Source organism: Miscanthus floridulus, chromosome 6 (genome assembly GCF_019320115.1).
Source record: "Miscanthus floridulus cultivar M001 chromosome 6, ASM1932011v1, whole genome shotgun sequence".
NCBI lineage: Eukaryota > Viridiplantae > Streptophyta > Magnoliopsida > Poales > Poaceae > Miscanthus > Miscanthus floridulus.
In genome coordinates, this window is record NC_089585.1 from 42,937,388 (window position 1) to 42,960,205 (window position 22,818).

Below are 22,818 nucleotides of genomic sequence, written 5' to 3' on the forward strand. Positions count from 1 at the left end.
AAAAAATTCGTCTCGTGAATTTCGTCTAAACTGTGTAATTAATTTTATTTTTTATTTATATTTAATGCTTCATGCATACGTCAAAGATTCGATGTGACGGGGAATCTTGAAAAATTTTACAAAATTTTGAGAACTAAACAGGCACTAAGAGTCCGTAATATGGAAATTTCATACAAGTTGTATAGAAATTTTATAGGGATCGATTTCACTGAAAAAACATAGGACTTGAAATAATCCTACTCTTAAACAGGGCCATATAATATTGGCCTGTTCTTTTCTCTTATAATCCGTTTTTTTTAGTTTGTTTTTTCAGCCGGAACATTGTTTTTCTTTCACAACAAATTAACCGGAACAATGTTTCGACTTGTTTTTTCAGCGGAGCGAAACGGGGCCATTGGGGGCATTTTAACAGGGGATATTGTCAGGTGTATCGATACAGATACGAAACAGATAGTTTGGGTCAAGAAATAGTCGGACACTAATATAGTACTACATTTCCATATCAAATATGTAACTTTAAATATTCGTATTTAGATTTACGTCATGTTTGATTGGCTTATAAATCGTACTTTTTTAGCCAACGAACATTATTTTTCTCTCATAACAAACCAGCCAACAGTAATTTCAGCCATGGCTTATCAGCCAAGTGAACAAGGCATTAATGTTGGGCATTGAATATTCAAATTCAGAAACAGGCGAATATGACGAAAGGGCATTAAATATCTGGAAACGAGATACACGCCCTGTTCGTTTGGGCTGGTTTAGCTTATAAGACATGACTGAAAGTACTGTTGATTGGTTTTGTGTGAGAGAAAAATACTGTTCGTTGGCTTATAAGCCAGATACGAGCGATCGAACAGGCTGACAGATCCAAACGGATAATTTGGGTCAAGAAATAGTCGGATACTAATATAAATATACTATATTTCCATATCAAATATGTAACTTTAAATATTCGAATTCAGATTTAATATTGGGCATTGAATATTCAAATTCAAATACAGGCGGATATGAAAGGACATTAAATACCTGGCACGGGCAGAACATGCCACATTTCATCCATGGATCTGACGTACTTAGGATCTGACCTGGGTAGTTGAAACTTGAGGCGGAGGGGGATATGTAATCTGAAGACTCTGAGGTGGTCACCCATGCTGGTTCAATTCATCAGATCCAACTGACCCACTGAATCCACATCTATCTGCCCAATGGTGAAGAGATCCATAGGCCATAGTGCACGTTTTACTTCGTCGTTTCTATCAAAGAGGGGCAAACAACGCGCCACAACAAACTTTTCTATTCTACTCTAGTACTGGATCGCTCGGATTAACCTATTTGAACGTGCATGGACAGCATGGTGAGAAAGTTCATTCATGATGCAACAACTCGCTCTCTTTATATAGTTTCTAAAATTGCAAATGACTTGTAAAAAGGTTTGAGAGAAAAGTGGTTTCCCCGATTACAAGTATATCAACGGCATCATCTAAGGCTTGAAAAACTGTACACAGTGCTATCGTACAACAATTGGATCGAAGAGCTACACGCCCAGCTTTGGCGTCAACACTAGAAGTCAACACTTGAAGCCAGTATAATGTCAAAACTCAATAGGTATCAAACTGTCAGATTCCTTTTCATCAGCAGCTATTTCCACTCTTGACATGCTCAAATTTGTCAGTGCTCATTTCTCGACCCCTAAGGCTAAGCTAATCTGCCGTTTACACTCTCTTTCTAATTATGTTCTTGTGTGGCTCCTTTTTGATTGGTGCCATCCCCGAACCCAGAGAAGTCATCCCAACAGCGCTCTGGTACAAGTCATTTAACCTGTACAGATCAAAACATTACAGAAAATAGTTACTAACCCATAGTTACCAAAGGTTGCACCATGAGATTCGCTGTAAGATAGCAGCAAACCTTGGCATACTGATCACCAGTGCGACCACAGAAACTCCAACAATAAGCGGAAAAACTGGTGCTGGGGTCAGTTCCTGCATCATACAAAAAAAAACTATATGATCTCCTAAACAGACAAAAATGCAATTAAATTTGACTCACTAACATATTTACGTTCCAGTACACTTGATACTACTCAGTAGGAATGAGTAGTGAATTGATCAATTTACCCCACCAGTCCCCAGCAAAATTCCAATCCCCGCATAACTAAACAAGAATTCAGGTAAATTATATTATATGTTTCTACCTCATTTGTAAATCTAGGATGCATAGAGAAAGATAGCTTGCAACATTATCTGTTCTTGCATTATAGAGCACATAAGATATTTCAGTGCTGTATAAACGAGGACATCAATATTTAATACCCCTCATGTTCAGGATAACTACTGATTTCATCTCTTCAAGTTTGAGAATGCAAAATTACAATGTCAAGAGAACACTGCAATGCTCATGCAACTTTTGTGGATAAGTTACCTGCTTTTGATGACGCTCTTCAGTTTTATATTTGAGGGGACCAACATGGATTTGGGGTTCCTTTTCCAGATCTACTTCAACTAAATCTGATTCAAACCTATGTGTATGTGATGGAAGGCCAGATCGAAGCTGAACAAGATGCTTGCCCCTGGGCAAATCTCGCACTTCAAAGTAGTACGAAAGAGGAACAGGAAGTACAGATTCTACTCTATAAGGGTCTGCTGCTGATCTGATTTCAACAGAGAGATGTGGCTGTAACGTATCAATGCCATCTCCTTCCACATGACCACTCAAGATTGTTACTTCCGGGCGTTCAAAAACCACAAAATCAATACCAGTAATGTCTTCACGACCAACCTAGAAATGCAAATGCTGTTAAGCATAAACAATAAAAGGAGCACAAGAAGTTCTTCATTCATAACTGAGAATATGATATGCTGCAAGCAGAATGTGCAATGAATGCTTATGTTAGACTTACATTAACCGACAAATATTCAGGTGAAGCACGCTCAACTGCTGCAAACCGAAGATTATCTTTTGCAACCACTCTTATAGAGTAAGTTGATCCAGGCACAAGTCCTCTAAGACGAAACCTACCAAAAGAATCTGTGGTAGCTTCCTCATAAAAACCTGTGGATTCAGATCTTGCTTCAACAAAAACACCCTCCTTTGGGTGGCCAGTTAATAGTGTTACAGAACCCATGGCACTACATTGAAATATCATGAGTTAGTATCGTAAGATTGGCCAGCGACCACAATTAAGACTTAGTAATGCATATTCACAGCAATAGTTTTCAAGCACCAGCATGGACCTTATCCTAACTGACCATTAAGAGCTTTGTGTGCACATGATGTGGGAACCATACAACAAAACTATTAAATAACAGGATGGGTTAAGCAAGGTATCCATAATTCAACATTATCAGTCAGACACTAATGTGGGTGTAGTAACCTTTGTTGGGTAGCTAGAACTGATCCTCCTATGGATCCATAAATGGTGGAATATAATAATAAATACAGAGATTATAATTTAAAGAATGTCTCATTGTGGAGTTAAGAAAGGACACGAACTTTCTGCAAGATGCTACTGTGTTTCTTTGCATTCAAAGCAAGACATAAGAGAATAAAATACTTATGCATAAATAGACAGTGAAGCAAACCTGTAAGCCACTCTGGTTGCACGAAATTCAGCCTCCCTAGACTCTCCAGAATTAAGATCAATAGCTACTGCTGACGGATTGAATTTATATTCCTACAGCAGAAATATCAAACCATTAGCCGCTCTCCAGAAAATTGAATATAATTCTACAACTTAAGTTACTTTTCAAAGACTCGATACACATTTTATGCTGAATCCTTGGATGCACTGATTTCGAATTTCTACAGCTGTGTCCAAGTATGAACTGACTAAAAGTTTATGTGGTGACAGAATCTCCTAAGCTTAAACTCAACCCAAATCAGGAATATTTAGAAGAAATTGTAAATTTTGAAAACTCATACATTAAATATTATATATCTTAGAGACTTGATGGAAACTTCAGTCAGAAGTGAATCACATAAATAAAACTACATAAAATAAACATGGAATGGCCACAGATAGGATAAATGTTGCAGATCCAAATTAACCATTTATGGCAAGTTCCTTTTGTGTTATTTAGCAGAAGAAACACAAAGAAGATTGACTGTGTTATGAATAAAAGAAGAAGATTGACTGAAAGAGCGCACAGAAAAACAAAGCACCTTCAGAAGTGGTCGGAGATAGAAACTTCCAGGAAATAAGTTGTCAAAGGTGAAGGTTCCACCAGAACTACTAATTGAGTTATTTCTGTACCCTTCCTCGCCACTCAAAGATAATAATACTGAAGGTAAAAGCTCTGAATTTTCACCATAAATCCGCACTGATATCTGACCAAGCTTCTGACAAGAAAAGGTGTATGGGCCAGTTTGCTTGAGATGGTAACCATCCTGCATGAAGGTGAAAAATGATATCAAATAGGATATTCAACAAAACACCACTTTTGCAATTACTGGTTAAAGGTTGAATTTTCAGCTTAATGCTGCAACTTTCTACTATGTACTAGGCCACATGTGTTCATGAAGCAGAGGCCACAAGTTTATTTCCATTATCTAAAACAGAATGTAAAGAGAGTGATGCTCCTGCACAAACAGTACACCGTTGTGTTGTACTACCTCCGTCCCAAAAAGGATGCAATTCTGGGTTTCGATTGAGTCAAACTTGCTTAATTTTTTACCAAGTTTATAGAAAATATTATCAATATTTTTTACTCCAAATAGGTACACTATGAAAATATATTCCGTGATTAACCCAATGGTACTTATTCAGTTTCATAAATGTTAGTACTTTTTGTATAAATGTTAGTCATATTTTTTACTCCAAATAGGTATACTCAAAGTGTAATACAAACCTTTGAAGCTTCAACTTTATATGCTATGTCATCATACAAAGGACCTGCAAAAAATGATCCTTCAGAATCTGTCTTTGTCTCTGTTGCTACATCCCCTTTGTTCAGATGGGCATAGTTGCTCTTTCCAGCTGCTAGAATCTTGATGTCAACATCAGAAGTTGCAGGTAACACTGATCCTTCAAGGTATAGACCAGTTTTTGCAGTGATTAGAGGAACGGTATCTTGGCATCCATTCATAGACACTGAATACTGCAGTTTAAATGATAAAATAATTAGAACAATGGTTTCAAATAAAAAGAAGTTTACTTATTGACTGTAACTCACCTGCTGTTTTGCTGGATAAAATAGGACCTTGTTCCTTCCAGTGCTGCAAATATGCAAATCATGTCAGTATAATAAATTCATTTACATGACTATTTGCTGATCAAAGAAAAGCAATCTTCAAAAAAGAACAAAATAAAGCAGTCTGCAATAAAGGTAAAACAAGGGTCCTAGGCAGAACAATTTTTTAGTTGCTAATAAAATTAGAGACAAATTCTGATTAAGGACAATAATAAAAAAGGATAATGGAACAGTACCTAGAATCATGGGGGACAAAGATGAAGTCCTCCCCAAGGTCAGCCCAAATAGAGTACTCAAAGGCAGTAAAGTCATTTTGATTATCCTTTCCAAGAACAAGTGAAGTGGATATCTTTTCTATGAAACTGCCATCACTCTTCAAGACATCCACGACTATATCCTTGGAATCAATGTTTTCCTGAAGGGAGCTCATGTCCACATGGATTTCACCTTTTACAAGATACTTCTTTGCGCTGATATGAATCGGCTAAAAGATAAACTTTCAATGTTAGGGTGCCAAAAAGAACCTTGCAGGAATATATCTTGTAAAGTAGGGAAAAAAAACTTACCACCGAATTAGCTGTATCAAACAAAACAGACGAACTCCCAAAGGAAATACAAGGATTAGTTAAATGAATCTCATGTTGCCCTGAAGTTTCAACACAAATCCTTTGAGATCCTTTCTGTTCAAGAAGAAAAGAGGATTGTGTCAAATGAAGGTTCCATTGATAAAAAAAAATGTAGATTTCTCTAGTTGTGAGGTAGGACCTTTATCGACAAATCAAGTCTAGAAGAATCTGGCTGCTGAATATAAGCTTTAGTATCATGAGTTGAAACTAGCTCAATCCAGTAGCCTTTTTGTACAAACACAATGTCTCTCACATCATCAGTACCAACATCTATATTCAAGGTAGTTTGGTCCCAGCACCAATCATCCTTAGCTGAGCCCTCGGGTAAAGAATTCTTCACCTAGAAGGAATATATTGAAAATAGTAAAGACTAGAAAGACACTCTACATGTAAAGAGTAATTTTTTTTTACAGTGACTATCACACAAGATCTTACCTCTACACGATATTTTCCAGGAAATACTTTCTTGAACACAAAACTGACATTATCTTGCTCCAATGTAGCTGTCTTCTTTTCCTGCTCAACACTGCCAGCCAATCTAACAAGCGAGACCAGAATGTTCTGGTTGCATTGCTCTTTGCATGAGACTTTACCATGAACATTGACTTGTGACTGCCAACAAAGAGATATAATCCTCTCAGATATTATCTCAACCTAGAATGCATCTATCAAGCTTGATGGAAGCTAACACAGTATTTCTAAGGAAAACATGGGGTAAAGTAATGCTCATGTCTACCTGAGAGAATTCCAGATCAAGCAACGGGCTATTTACATTGATGCTAATAGATCCTGGTGAAAACATAAGACTAGAAGAACGTTCGGAATCTACAGGTAATGCAGATAACTGGTATTCACCAGCAGGAACCTGCAAAATGCAACAAAGAAAGCATAATTAGTAATAATGCCATCTAAGGCTTAAATCAAGATTCAGTGTAGAAGCTATTAGCAGCGTATACTGGTTTATGCCAAGATAAGACCATAATTCACAAGGATATAAACAATTACTGAAACTGGAATTTTATATATTCATATATTCCTATAAACTGGAATTTTATATATTCATATATTGCTATTGTTAAATTAAACATAATAACATGGAAGATAGGACCACTCTGAAAATTAAGAAGATCACCACACAAGTTTAAATTGCAATACATAATGCATAACTTATATATTCATACAGAAAAGTTAGCCACACTCAAAGGACTTACACATTACTAGGTAATAGTATAATATATTTTTTGCAAGGAGGCAAAAAGAAGGGGGAGAACACATACCTCAAAGCAAAATTGTCCATTTTCACCCACTAATTTCCGCTGTGGCTTTACATTTTCTGGTCCATGTGTTAAAGTAACCTACCATCCCATCACAATTGTAAGGATAGTTTTTGAAGTGATCTCAACAAAACAAAAGGAAGGATTAAGATAGTACCATTGCTTTTGAATTCGGAGTAACTGTTCGAACAATACCACATACATCATATCTAACTGATCTGATATCATCAATACTGGCCAAATTTGGTAAAATCTAATGGAAAAGAATGTATTTAGTTAAAACATGAAACCCGGGGCATTTGAGCTGTAGATCTAACTGAAGATAAGATTCCCCCAAGCAAACTTAATATTACCATAAAATTCTCCAAACGGTTGAACTTATAATGATCCTTCTCAGCAGTTATAGTATACTTCTTGGATGTAACCTACACAATGGCAGCACAGATGACAATTTATTACAAATGAGGACCTGATAATAGTGGGTTAAATTTAAGTGCTGCACTGAGCTGGTGCACAAACTATAAAACGGTTGAATTTGAGGGAGCAAGTGATGGCGAAAACACAATTATGAACCCTTCCCATTTGAATGGTGATGTGACACTTTCATCAGCAAGGCATATGCACGTCCCAAGGAGGGAGCTGTGTCCACAAGTGGCCGAAGCCTAGTTGTTAGCGTCAGTTTAGCTTCTCTCAGAGTTAGTTCAGAGTCCATTTCAGATAGGAGAAGTAGAAGGTTGTAAGACAGGGAGTAGAGCTGCCTCTATATAGAGTATCCGCTGAGTCATTGTAATCAAGAAAGCAATAGACTCAATTCCACTTAATCAGGTTGCTCAGAGCCTCTGTTTGAGGTTGAGTACGCCTCCACCTGTTACCCCTTCCTACTTATAACAAGATCAGAGTGAAATGGTTTGGTGCATGAATCTGGTAGTTCACTTTTTTTACAGGTTAATAATCAGGTACTATGTTTGGTTTGTCTTCTACCACGTAATCCATTCTTTCCTCTCTCTTTTTTTTTTGGCCTCATTGCTTTGTTTATTTCTGTAAATTGCAGAAAGAACTAATTTGTACATGGTACTTGTGCCGGAATAACAAAGAGGTAGCTAAGGGTCTGTTTGGTTGCTTGGACAAGCCTAAGCCTGCATAAGGGCTAATGCAGGCCAATCCAAGCCAGGCTAATTGTATGCATTATGGTGGTGTTTGGTTGTGTTGCACAGGGCTCTTTGGACTAGGTGAGCCTATGTTTGGTTGGTTGCATAAGGGGTTGGACTGCATTGACGCATGCAAAAGATTGCATTTGGTTGCTTGGATTGGACCACATGTGTTCACCAAGTTGAGCTTCATGGTGAGATTACCAACCTAGGAAGGCCCTTTTAAGTTTGAACTTTTATAACCATACTATCCATTCTCTCCTCAATCTCGGTGCACAAGTGCATCAGACTGATTTAGAATAGCTCACATGACAACATCTGAATCCTTGAGCATTGACTGTAACGGTGTAACCAAAGATTTTGAAACCAATCAATACTCATGAAGTTCAGTACCAAGGTTTACGTCTACAGAAATACTCAAGAAGTCAGGATGCCAAGGTTTCAGTTCACAAAAACAAGTTTCAACCAAGGGATAATTATAATCGTGTGTGTCGTAGACCAAAACAACAGATTTTTATGCTCAAAACTGAAACATGTTTATACAGTAGGGATCTCTTTGAAATTACAATCAAGCTACGAGAAGCAACAATAAGCACACGAAACTATAATCAGAAGTAACAATCACAAGGTTACACTGTATGAAAATTCTTCCAATACATCGACTTCCTGACAAAGTTAAAAAAAAGCGTTAAGCGCTAAGCGAGCGGTGACCCGTCGCTTAGCGCTTCAGCGGGCTTAAGCATTCTAAGCGTCGCTTAAGCGTTTACACACTAACTACAAATCAGGAGATTTAGTTGCATAAATGTGAGAGTTAATAGAAAAGGAAGAGCAGTACCATAACAGCCCACTCGGCCCATCAAGAGAGGAAGCCCACTAGCCCATCTAAACATTATAACACCCAACGATGCCCTAACAGGCAGCCACCACCGTTGGCGGTCCTCGCTCTCACAAGGCCGCGCCACCGCTCCTCCACCTATGCGCCGCCGCTCCTCTGCTCACCTCCACCTGCGCGCCCCCGCTCTGCTCCTCCGCATGCACGCCGCCGCTCCTCTGCTCTCCTCCGCCTGTGCGCCGCCGCTCCTCAGCTCCCCCGCCTGTGCGCCGCTCCTCCACCTGAGCAGCGCGAGCCAGCAACCGCTGCTCCACCACGGCGACGCCCGCCTGCGACTCCCCACCGGGCGCTGGCAGCGCCTGGTGCCCGCCCGCGGCGCAGCAATTGCCGCTTGCACGCGCCCGCCCAAGTGCCAGCACTGCTTAGGAAGCGCTTATGCCCCAAAGCGAAGCGGTGCCGCCCGCCCCCCGCGCACCCCCCCCCCCCCCCCCCCCCCCCCCCCCCCCCCCCCCCCCCGCCGCTTACCGCTTATGCGCGGGTGCTTAAGAACGCTTTTGGAATTTTGGAACCTTGCTTCCTGACACCAACATATGAGCACCTTTGACAACTATAAACAAGCAGCACAGTAGTCTGTACATTCAAGGTTCAGACTAGTTCTCATAACCTGAAAAAAAAAAACTCTGATTTTGCACTTCCATTTTACTCTTAACGAGTGTACTCCTCTCATCTTCAGTGACAAACAAATCAAGAATACCTTGCAGAGCATGTGGGCTATGGCGCATCAAGAGGAGAGCGGATGCTAAATTGAGCAAAGGTGAGGGAGGTGACGTGAGGAGGACCCATGGGCCATGGCAGAGGTCATCAAGGACCAGCAAACCACTACCAAGATCGTTGAGGTCCAACACCGCTGCCGTACTCACAGCTCAAACGAGATGGTCCCTTTGCACCATCTCTCGCACTACTAGGGTTACAATTCAGCAACTATTGGAAGTGATTTGAGATGAGAATACTGAGGAAGAGAACGTGACTAGGATGGACAATCAATTTGGTGGCAGCTGGTAGTGAGATTCTGCGTCTCCAGCAATGAATTGAACAACGGTGACAGAGGAGACGCAGGGACCAAAAGAGAACGAGAGCGAGGGAGGAGCAATTTGGGAAGAGTGCCAATGTTGGCGAGAGCGAGCGAGGGCGACACAGGTGAGTGTATCAGAGATACCCTTGCGAATTGCTGCAAAAGCTGATGCGGGTGCGGCCCTTGCAGGTGCAGGGGCAGGTGCAGAAGCTGCACTGGCGCGGCCTGCATAGCCTAGTATGCCCACCACTTGTGTTGTTGTGAATGCAGCCCACATGATGCTTTAAGCAGCATGCAAGCCTGTATAAGGCCCTATACAGGCAACCAAACACCAGAAGTTTGCAGCCCGCTAGCCTGGATAGCCTCTAATGCAGGCAACCAATCAGACTCTAACGAAACATATATCAGGTATTACCTTACTTGTCTTGTCCTATTTCAATATGCAGTAGAATTTGTTAGTCGCTGAATTCTTACTCTTGGTAGTAGCAGAATTCTTACTCTCATCGAAAGAGGATGACACTAGGAGTTGGGGCAATTTTCTGGTTTATTTCTCACACAAATGCCATGCCAACCTGAGGGGTTGGGGATACATATTTATAGGCTGCTAGCCAGCCAAGCATATGCCAAGATGCTAGTCTAAGATGCTAGTCCTAGATGTTGTCCTAGATGCTGTCCTAGATGCTAGTCCTAGATGCTAAGATGCTAGTCAAGGGTGTTGTGCTGTCCTTGGGCAGCAAGACCACAAGGACCAGTCAAGGATGCTGCAGCCACAAGGAGTACAGCTGCAGCCCCACAAAAGAAAAAAAAAAACCACAGAGACTGATGGCACTCCGCCTCCGCAGCAGCCTGTGAGCGCCTGATGGCGTCCGCAGCCTCTCCCTTGCTACCGAGGACCATCACCCACATGTAGCGGGAGAGGTCATCGACGAGCAGCAAGAAGTAGCGTCGTCCTCCCGGTGTGGCCGGTGTCACCGGGCCACACAAGTCCCCGTGCACAAGCTCGAGCCTCTCCTTGGCTCGAAAGCTCGCCCGCTGGGGAAAGGGGAGTCGCCTCTGCTTCGTCAACGCGCAGACGTCGCAGAGCTGCTCCACATGGTCGAGGCACGGCAGGCCTCGCACCATCTCCGTGGCACTGAGCCGCTTCAGGGCCTCGAAGTGAAGGTGCCCGAAACGCTCGTGCCACTGCCACGCCTCGTCGTCCCGACGAGCAACGAGACAGAGGGGTTGTGCCACCTGCACGTTAAGGACGTAGAGTCGATTTGCGCTTCTGGATACCTTGGCGAGAAGGCAATCCCAAATCCTCATGACTTCATCCTCAACCACCACGCGCGAACCGTTCTCATCCAGCTGTCCCAAGCTGATGATGGAGTTCCTCAACGCGGGGATGTAGTAGACTCTGGTGAGCAGCCTGTGCTCACCAGACACGGCGGTGAAGATGACGGAGCCGACGCCCTTGATCTCCACGCCGGAGGCATCCCCAAACTTGACGGAGCCTCGGACGCTAGAGTCAAGCTCAGTGAAGAACTCCCGTCGACCGGTCATGTGATGGGTGGCGCCAGTGTCGAGGCACCACCCGTCAGTCTTGTCGTTGCCGGAGCCGTCACCGAGGAGGGCGTGTGCTTTTGGCCCGTCAAGGTGGAGGAGAGCCGCTGCGGCCAGTGCCGCTGGAGGTAGCTCGATGCTTGCATGTGCCATGAACAGAGCCGGCTCCTCTTCCTCCGCCTGTGCGACGTGGGCCTGGCCATGTCGTGGCTGTCGACAGTCCTTGGCCCAATGGCCAAGCTGGCCGCAGTTGCGGACAGGCGTCGTCTCGTGCCGGCGGCGCCGCCCTGGTGAAAGCTCTAGTTTGGTTTTGGTTAATTGATGAAACCCTAAGTGCTAACCTAGTTTATCAAGATGATTATGAGATAGGTAGCACTACTCCAAGTGATGAAGCAATGGCGAAGATCATGACAATGGTGATGGTCAAATGCTTAAACTTGGAAAAGAAGAAAGAGAAAAACAAAAGGCCCAAGGCAAAGGTATAAAATGTAGGAGCCATTTTGTTTTAGTGATCAAGACACTTAGTGAGTGTGATCACATTTATGATAGATAGCCGTACTATTAAGAGGAGTGAAACTCGTATCGGAATGCGGTTATCAAAGTGCCACTAGATGCTCTAATTCATTGCATATGCATTTAGGATCTAGTGGAATGCTAACACCCTTAAAAATGTTTGTGAAAATAAGCTAACACTTGTGCACAAGGTGTTACACTTGGTGGTGTTGGCACATCTACAAAGGAGGTGGTGTTTGCAGGGTTGAGATGGGTTTGGGGTCCTTCTCTCCCTCCCGCCGAGCAAGCTCGGCGGGATTCGGCGCTTTCGGGAAAATGAAATGCCTATTTTCTATTGCGTCGGATGCAAAATTCTTGGTGGTTGGCACATTTGAGCAAGGGTGAAGAAGTTAGAGTTGAAATGGAGTTGGTCGAAATGATGCTGGCGTCGGTCTACTGACCGGACGCTAGGTCACTCAGCGACCGGACGCTGAAAGGCTGCGTCCGGTCGAGCTGTTAGACGGCACAGTGGCTAGGGTATTGCACCGGACGTTGGTCTGTGTCCGGTCAAGGTGGACCGGACGCGTCCGGTCGGAAAAATATGCCTCGGGGAGCTTACTGGAAACGACCGGACGCTGGGGCTTCAGCGTCCGGTCAGCTTCGCCGGAGCGTCCGGTCAGCTTCGTAGCCGTTGAAATCTGACGAACATCATTTGAAGCTGGTGACGCGTGGCGTCCATCGGGCGACCGGACGCTGAGGGCCAGCGTCCGGTCAGAGCGCGTTTTGCCCAGTGAAGAGGTATAACGGCTCTATTTGATGGGGGCTCTATTTATAGCCCCATGGCCGGCTCAAGGGAGAATACTTGCACATTTTCATTGACATAGCATCCTTGTGAGCTTAGCCAAAGTCCTCCCACTCATCTCCATCATTGATTCATCATCTTTGTGAGATTAGGAGAGAATCCAAGTGCATTGCTTGAGTGATTACATCTAGTGGCACTTGGTATTCGTGTTGCGCTGCGGATTTCGCTTGTTTCTCTTGGTGGTTGCCACCACCTAGACGGTTGGAGCAGCGGTGGAGGATCAGCACGAGTCGGTGATTGTTCGTGGCCGCCTTCGGTGATTGTGAGGGGAGTTGTACCTTCCCCGGCGGAGTGCCGAAAGGTAACTTTAGTAAATTGCTCGTGTCATTGAGTTACCTCACTTGTGGGTCGGTTCTTGCGGTGTCCTATCGTGTGGACGAGGTTTGTGAAACACCTCTTAGCCGCCGAACCACCAAGTGTTGGTCGACACAACGGGGACTAGCGTGTTGGCAAACACGTGAACCTCGGGAGAAAAATCGGTTCTCTCTTGTCATTTGCATTCTCCCGGTGATTGGCTTGATCTTCATCTTGTGATTGGTTCATCCCTTACACGGCGGTATAATCACCCTACTTGATTGTTTACATTCTTGCAAACTAGTTGATACAAGCTCTTTAATGTAATTAGAATTGAGAGCTTGCTTTGTTATTTACATTCATCTAGTTGAGCTCTTTAGACTAGTAAGTTTGTGTGCCTTATTTAACATTGCAACTAGAAGTGTCGGATAGGTGGCTTGCAACCCTTGTAGAGCTAAAGCAAATTTGCATTACGCCATTTGTCATACTAATCAAATTGCTCTAGTTGATTTATAGATTTTTAAATAGGCTATTCACCCCCCCCCCTCTAGCCATACTAGGACCTTTCACCTGGGCGCCTCCGCGAGCATCACCCTCGGCACGTCCTCGCGCCAAGCCCTGGGCGTCTCTGCGCGCCTTGCGCGGCTTGCCACGCTTGCGGCCGCCTGTCGCGGAAGAAGGCTCCCCCTTCTTCCGGTCACCTTGGCTGGCAAGCCACTGCTCCCGAGTGAGAAGGAGCTTCCCGCCAGTGGTGATGGGGCCCCGAGAGAGCCTGTGGCTCATCGCTGTCGACGACCTTGAGGCGACCTATCGCCTCCTCGATCGACATCGTGGAGAGATCCAGCAGAGACTCGATCGAGCGAGCCATCTGCTTGTACTTCTCGGGGACGCAGCGGAAGAGCTTTTCGATAGCTCTCTCCTCGCCGTATCACCAAACTGCACCATCTTCTGCAACAGAGTGTAGAGACGGAGAGCAAAGTCATCAACGTCCTCACCTGGCTTGAAGGCCAGGTTCTCCCACTCCTTGCGAAGTGCCTGCAGTGTGGACTTGCGGGCGCGGTCGCTGCCGATGCGTGCTGTGGCGATGGCGTCCCAAGCCTCCTTGGCAGTCCGCTTGTTGGTAAGCGAGAACTGCATCTCGGGCGGGACTGCAGCGATGAGGGCATCCAGCGCCCGTCGATCTAGGTCGTAGTCGATGTCGCCATACCGGACTGCCTCCCACATGTGCCGCACCTGGAGCTTTACCCTCATCACCGCAGCCCACTCGACGTAGTTGGTCTTGGTGAGGGTAGGCCACCCACCGCCGGGGCCGACGTCCCTAACGACAGCCTAGGAGCCCGTGGTAACCACGGTACCGATCCGGGGAGAGAGAGCCACGCTGCCTGTGAAGGCCGCGCTCTCCATCGACCCGTCCGCCACCGTCGCCGTGCGCGCCTCCTCCAAGAGCGCCATCGGCGCGTCCGCGCCTGTCTGGGCTGCCGCCGCGCTCGTGGGCGTGCGCGGCTCCTCCGGGAGCGCCACGGCCGTGCGCGGCCTCCTCCAGGAGCGCCGCCAGCTGCGTCCGCGCCTGTCTGGGCTGCCGCCGCTCGTGGGCGTGCGCGGCTGCCCCAGGAGCGCCACCGCCGTGCGGGCCTCCTCCAGGAGCGCCGCCAGCGCGTCCGCGCCTGTCTGGGCTGCCGCCACGCTCGTGGGCGTGCGCGGCTACCCACTGCGCCGCCCGCGCTCGCGCTGCCTCCCTCTCTAGCAGCTCGAGGTCCGCGTCAGCGGAAATGGAGCTGCTGATGCTGCCGCATTTAGCCTCGACCTCCGCTGCCGCCGCACGCGCTGCATCCGCTGCTTCCGCCTCCGCTCTGGCTGCTACCAGCTCCGCCGCTGCCAGCCTCGACGCCCTTGCCGCCGCCGCAGCGGTCTCTGCCGCCGCTCGCTCACGTTCCTCTGTCGCGGCAAGTTCGGCCTCCTGCCGACGCCGCGTGCTCGAGGCGACCGAGCGCTGAGACTGCCCTGTGGACATGACGCGCTACCGGGGGGCTGCTGCGTGGGGAGAGGGCTGCTTCAGACGAGCTCTCGTCTGCGCAGAGGGAGAGGAGTGAACAGGAGCGGCTGGAGGAGCTGCTACTGCCAACAGCTGGGGCTGTTGTGGGGCTGGGAGAGAAGATGAGCAAGAAATGCTCAGGCTACAGGATAATACGGCTCTGATACCAGTTGTTAGTAGCAGAATTCTTACTCTCATCGAGAGAGGATGACACTAGAAGTTGGGGCAATTTTCTGGTTTATTTCTCACACAAATGCCATGCCAACCTGAGGGGTTGGGGATACATATTTATAGGCTGCTAGCCAGCCAAGCATATGGCAAGATGCTAGTCTAAGATGTTGTCCTAGATGCTAGTCAAGGGTGTTGTGCTGTCCTTGGGCAGCAAGACCACAAGGACCAGTCAAGGATGCTGCAGCCACAAGGAGTACAGCTGCAGCCCCACAAAAAAAAAAAAAAAAAAAAAAAAAAAAAAAAAAAACTGAGACTTATCCATCAGAATTTAGCTTATTAGTATCGCTCATAAGCATTAAAAATACAGACACTTCAATTTTGGGCATCTCAATTAATATCTATGCAAGACATATCTAGTTTCTAATATAAACTCGCAGCTTTTATATGAGACGTATGTTGACCCACTAAACTGAGTTCATAATTTTCTCTTCCCTTTTGTAGCTAATTAATTATGTTACTTTTCACTGTCAAATATCAATAAGTAATGCTTAAATATTATCATCATCTTGCAAATTGCTAGATTGCACCACAAACACCATATTGAATAACAAAGAAACCAAGTCATAGAACGATTTGGGTAAGTTATCATAACAAAAAAGAAAACAGTTGTGGGCATGAATGCACAAAGAGAAGGTGACATTAACATGAGAATGGACTTCAAAGATCAACATATATGATAGTTTTCATATGTCAAATAATATCAGTCCAATACCTGATCAAGTCTGTAGTATCCGAGACTATCTGTTATGGCTCTCAACTGCCCATCAACTACAACATTGGCACTCTCCACACCAGCACCATAACCATCAATAACACGCCCTCCAACAGAAAATCCAGTAACCTAGTTAAATTTATACAAGAAATTCTTAAGAAGTTAGTAATCATGGACAATCCAGGAGGAAGACAAACAAAAATAGAGCATATGAATGAATATCAATCGGTTAAATCGGAAAAAAAAAGGAACCTACAACTGTCATACAATACAAACACTTATGCCCAGCCAACCTTGCGACAGCTTTGACTAATAGAATCATGTATACTTCTCTATTTGTATATCCATGTGTCATTTCTACTACCTTTTATTCTGAATGCATAAAGTCTTATCCAACAGGTGCTTAAATCCAAATAATTTTTTCCTCGAATGAAAATAGATATTTATTTTTCATCATCCTGAGGCAAACTACTTTCACTGCAACTTCTATACCTGAAACGATAAGGTGTGAATCAATTTCAGGCAGTACCTGGAATTTTTGGGGAATGGTCAAATGACTATGCTCAACAGAAACAGGAAGTGAAGATGGTGAAATATCAAAGACAGGTGTTCTCCCCCTTGTAGTATGGCAACAGCTCATAGCTACCTGCATATAACAGAAAACAGTAAACAAGTAACGTCATATAGGGAGTTAGGGACCCAGAAAGAGCAGAACAGGATTCCCAATGAACAGGACCAAATAATTAAAGTGTTTACCATTGGTGCTGCATGAATACAAGGAATCAGTTTTGTGGTATATTTAGTAATTGGTTTGTTTAAAATAGCGGGCTATACACATTTAGCGGTAGGGGTTCTCCTAAGGCTAAAACCAGGCTATACCGGGCTAAAAGAGCTAAATTCAACATGAGTACAAATAGCGGTACACTGTATACAACAGCTATAGCTGGCTATTTGTTACTTTATAGTTAGATGAGCAGAGGTATTTAAATTGATGCACTTTAAGACATCCAATGTACATGTGTCAATTGCCAACAGGAAATCCTGAACAACTTTCATGAAGAAATTTGACATAACGATTCCATTGCACTAAGGTGACATTTTATTAGTTCAATAAATTATCAACTTACCACAAGGTAGTGATCTAAATGTGAACTTCCCATCAGCACCAGATATTGCATGGCAAAGAGCACCTTCCCTGGGTGCATCACTGAAACCTTGTGGGCAAGGGACCTCCGTTAAATCATTTGAATACAAATATAGGTGGACTCCCACTATCGGATTTCCCTGGCAAAGAAAATGCATAGAATACGTTCAACATTAGAATTTGCATTTGCTAAACAATGCAGATCAAAATTTAAAACAGACATGCAATCATGTGGTTGTAGTGTTAGTTATTATCAATAAAAGAACCATTCAGCTTCCAACCTGTGCAACCACAGTGCCATAAATGTCATATCCAGATACAAAGAAGACATCATCTGCCACGACATTTCCAAATCGCAAGTCAACCTGTACATAATAAAATGTACTGTGTAAGACAATAAGATCATTGTAACAACATCCCATCCAATGGAAAGCATGCATGATCTTAACCTCTGGTGAGCCCCTCAACTCGATTTCATAATCAGGATGAGAAGCACGTAATCTGTAACGCCCTGGAAAAGGAGCATAAACATAAGGAGAAAACACAATGGCTTTGTGGGGGAAAACTGTTTTTAACAATATTAGTCTAAGGCCACTAATAATGCAGAGGCACATAACATGAAATCAAGAAATAATCAGAAAATAAATTATAACCCACTCAGCATTCTCATATTACTAAACCAATGGTCTGTGGTGATAAAGAGGCTGATGGGATGTGGTGGTCCAAGGTGCTGGACGTGGAGAGGGGAGACAGGACCACAAACAAGTTAGATGGTCCATGATTGTATGAGGTGCTGAGCATAGGGGGCATATTTTGGGCATTTGAAACATGGCGAGCAGGTCATGAAAGGATTATCTCCCTACTTTCCAGTGGAAAAGTAAGAATTCAGTCAAATTCAAATCAAAGCAGATTCCAAATTTCACACTTTCAAAGTAACAAAAATGCTATTGCAAAATAGGTAAATTACTCATTCTCAGTATTTATGGTAGAATTTGTAAACAAAAATATCACATTAGTGGCTAAAAATGGAATCATATCATATATAACTTTTTTCTGTTAGGTAGAACTAGAACTACCTAACAACTGCATGTGACATATACATACCAATTTTACGTGTATAGTAAGGACACTAAGGAAAAACCTGGAATTATGTTTGTAAATGAATATTCTCCTGATGATGACGTCAAAGCAGATGCAATCAACTCATCAGAATCTGTCATCAGCTCAACTTTCACACCAGCAGGTCCTCCCCCTTTTGAGCAGCTCTTACCACCAACAGCTCCCACTACTTTACCAGATATCATAAACCTGCATGGTGTATGCAATTATGCATGCATTAACAGTTGAAGTTTCAATGTGATTCTTGTTCACACAAAAAATAAACTAAACGGCTAAAGGAACACACCCAGTGAATTGGAAATTTATATCCTCATTTCCATTGCACCCATTGTGATCAACGATGACAGGAACCTGAAGTGTTAGGTGAACATGTCATCCAACAAAAGAACAAATGCGCTTAGTGCTTAGTAAAGACAAAGATAACAAGGGAAATGAAGGAAAGATTCAGTCAAGGAATTATTTTACAGTTTCGGGCTTCCATGACCATCCCTTGGGCCCCTTAACTCTGACCATGAACGAACCCTGTGGGGACAGAAGCGACAAGCATAAATAGCAGAGATAAATTTATTTTAGTGACAATGGGAGAGAATATCAAAATTATGATCTTAGCTACTTCCTCCAGTAAAAAAATAGGTGCTGTTTTGGATGTCATACAATCACAGAATAACTATCTTGGTAATATTCATTAGGAGCTTACATACCCTGATCACTATAATTAGTAGTATAAATATATACAAAATATATCAATGATGTAATAGTATGAAACTATTTTTTAAAGGAAGATCAGGCTATATTATTTCTAGAAGTTCAATTGAAATATTAAAAAGGATATTGATGATAAAAGCTTAAATAGGGCAACATGCTGACAGTAGCCAAAACATAACATGTTTTGTGACAGGAGGGTGTAGTGCCCTTTAACCCTTGCTCCTACTTGCAATAAAATTATATGTATATGTAAATAAAATAAGAACACATAAAAGACAATCCAGAACTAAAGCAAATTAAAAACGAACACATAAAAGACAATCCAGAACTAAAGCAAATAAAAAACACAAAGATACCTTATCATAGACTGGGATAAAATAGTAGCCATTAGGAGCACACTGTGTGCTTTCTTTAACCAAACCATCAACAGTGCAGAGCTCAACCTGATACAGAAAGTTAAGAGAGGAATCAGTTCGAGGTTTAGTGCAAATCATAAATAAACATAAAAGCATATGCACCAAGGCCCAAGCACAAGCATGATTAACGGAATATGCACAGACACAAATAGAGCAACCCTACAATAATAGTCAGGTCTTAAAAGTAATATTAATCTCTACAGACTACAGTTTGCATATGTCACTATACGAGAGATGAAAATATCCATCTGCAGCATACTGCACACTCTTAGGAGTGAATAAAAAGGAGTCAACAACAGCCTGGTGAGACATACTGCATACACCTTTATAGGAGTGAAAAAAAAGGGGTAATTCATTGCTTGGTGAGAATATCAATTCTGATAGCACAGAGAAAATCATGGAGTACTTAACTAGTAGTAGTATAAACTCTTTAAGAGAATCATTCAAGTGACTATGGAGTACACACCAACTATTAATCTTAAAGTGAACCTCAAGAAAATTACAGCAGCCGTCAAATGAATTTCAAACATTTACAGCATTCTGACCATCATGAACCACAAAATACATGAAACTAACACAAAGTTCATCTGTCCTATGCCTAATTGGATTTTGAGTCTGAGCATTCAAATCACCCCCAGCATAATTGGTGTCCAGCAATCACCAAAGTTACCAGAAACAAGAAATCACTATGTACAAGCATGGTTTCAGTCCTTAAAACACCAGCAGGGCAACATTTTGTACCCTAATTGTAATTCTAAATGGTCTGGATAGAATGTAGACTCGCTAAACCCAACCAGGCAAACCCATACGACAGTGATCGGAATACCACGGAACAACAGGCAATCCGAAAGTAAGATAGTTGTTTGAGCAGCGGTGGCAACTCAGCATCATGCAACCAGAACGTGGTCAGCGCTCCATGAGGTCCAGTTCAAGTGAACGACCTCAAGCAAATGTATGTTTAGACTATCCGAATCATGCATAAAAAATTAAAAATACCAGCCAAAGCTCGATAGGCAAGGACAGCCTAGCTGAGTGCAACTACAAAGCTTCAAGTTTACGTGATGGGATAAGACAGTCCCAAGATATAAAAACTGACGAGGGCGGGAGCGGACGGCATACCGTGATGTCGGAGTAATCGAGCTTGGAATCCGACGCCTTCCTCGACTTGGCCAAGCCAGAGCTCACCTGAAACAACCAAAAAAACCCAAGTCGCATCAGTGTAACAAGCCACACCTAACCAAAGTGAAACACACTGCACACGGAGATCGAGCAACACGAGGAACGCCGACCTCGACGAAGCCGCCGCATCCGTGGATCTCGTCAGAGGCGGCAACGGCGGAGACGAAGGCGAGCAGGAGGAAGAGGAGGAAGGGGAGACGGCGGGGATCCATAGATGCCACCGGAGCAGACGACGACGAGCTCGAGATGTGCTGGGGCGGTGTGTGGGTAGCAGTGGAGTCTGATTGATTTTTTGCTAGCACACGCTTGGACCGCTGTGGACCTATGCCCTGTGGAGTGGGAATGGGCTTTTTTTTTCTTGGGGCAATGGGCTTTTTTCTGGGGCTTGGGCATGTAGGCCATCGGGTTGGGCTGGGACAATGGGCTTGACAAAATGAAGCCATGCCCATGCCCACACAATTTTCTTTCGGAAAAAGTCTTTTCATCTTTTGATCCCATCCATTTTTACAGTCGTTCGATTTGCCTTGCTCGTCTACAAAACGGTTCTTTTTACCTCCCTCAATTTTTATTTTTTTTGGTTTTGCATCCTAGATGGGTTTGATGACGGTCCATCATCCTATATGTATAGCGTTACGTCAGTTAAAAGGGGTAAATCAAACTCCGCTCATAGTTTAGGGGTAAATCGGGCTATACAATATTTTCAAAAAAGATATTTGCAAATACTTTTTTAAAAACTATTTAATTAATCTTAAAAATAATATAAACTTTGGTTTAGCTCATAAAACTATAAAACTAGTTTCATATTTTTTCTAAATTCATTCTCTATCTCATGGTGCCAAGATTAAATCCTCTCGTCGTCTTTTACAATTAGTCTACATTGATGCTGAAGTGACTTATAGATGAAAACACAAGTGTCCTACCATCATATATCGTACTTAATACTATTTAGTATGAACAAAAATGTCACTCAATCGTGTTCGTGACACTTGATCTTATCTATACAAATATCATGTCATGTGTGCTCCCATCTAGATTTTCTTATCCTAGTACGCTCCATAATTTTTTTTTTATCTTCTACAACTAAAAAGAATAAAGTGTGAATATTTTTTGGTGCGACATTTATTTTGGTTCGTCCATCTATCCATGCCTGCGATCCCACGACATCTCCCGCATGCATAATTATCCTTGATTGAATATTGCATGTCATGTGATGATAGAGGAATCACGGTAAAATATGAAGTATAAAATTATTGTGCTATCCATATACACATTGCATGTTTGCATGAACCAGCATATATGGCAACGAGTAAAAGAAAAGAGAATTAACACAGAAGGAAGGAGAATTAAGACAAAAAGAACCTCTTTGCATTTCTGAGAACCTTGCCAAATCTGTCTATATTTAATTACTTCCCCTCTTTGCATTTGCAAAAGGGACAGCTTTTTTCTTCCTTTCATTTGGTTTCATGCTCACGTGTTCTATTGCCCTCGCTTGTTGTTTCAGGTAGCGTGCCCGTGCGTTGCTATGGGATAGCTAACAATTTATACTAAAAATACACGGATCGCACGATAAGATAACAATACTGTTAAATTAAATACCAATGTTAAAGTGACATTTAATGTAAAAAGTAAAGTTTATGAATTTAACACAGTCACAGGAGTGCGCGACGTCGCAGACTCACAAAATATAAAGAAATGGATATCGAAGATTTCTTCATGCCAATATAAAACATTATCTTAGTCGCATCACGGAAAGGTCTATAAAGTAGAGTTTGTGAGCCTGCGACGTCACGCACTCTGTGACTGTGTTAAATTCATAAACTTTGCTTTTGGATTAAATGTCACTTTAACATTCGTATTTAATTTTTATAGTATTGTTATCTTATCGTACGATCCGTGCGTTTTTAGTATAAATTGTTAGTTATCCCGTAGCAACGCACGGGCACGCT

General features: G+C 43.1%; 1 protein-coding gene across 1 annotated transcript; it reads right to left on the reverse strand.

The window, feature by feature from the left end:
- Positions 1–1,352: 1,352 nt before the first annotated feature.
- LOC136455975 (uncharacterized) lies at positions 1,353–21,145 on the reverse strand. The gene is given in 28 exon segments (XM_066455717.1): positions 1,353–1,821; positions 1,912–1,985; positions 2,425–2,781; positions 2,903–3,131; positions 3,585–3,676; positions 4,165–4,389; positions 4,851–5,099; positions 5,175–5,217; positions 5,429–5,676; positions 5,759–5,872; positions 5,958–6,158; positions 6,254–6,430; positions 6,555–6,683; positions 7,096–7,173; positions 7,250–7,345; positions 7,446–7,517; positions 16,310–16,438; positions 16,839–16,913; positions 16,915–16,955; positions 17,437–17,593; positions 17,735–17,818; positions 17,903–17,964; positions 18,595–18,761; positions 18,859–18,923; positions 19,038–19,094; positions 19,634–19,720; positions 20,813–20,878; positions 20,983–21,145. Coding segments are annotated over 28 exon segments (3,582 nt in total). The 5' UTR covers positions 21,085–21,145; the 3' UTR covers positions 1,353–1,715.
- Between the last annotated feature and the right edge of the window lie 1,673 nt (positions 21,146–22,818).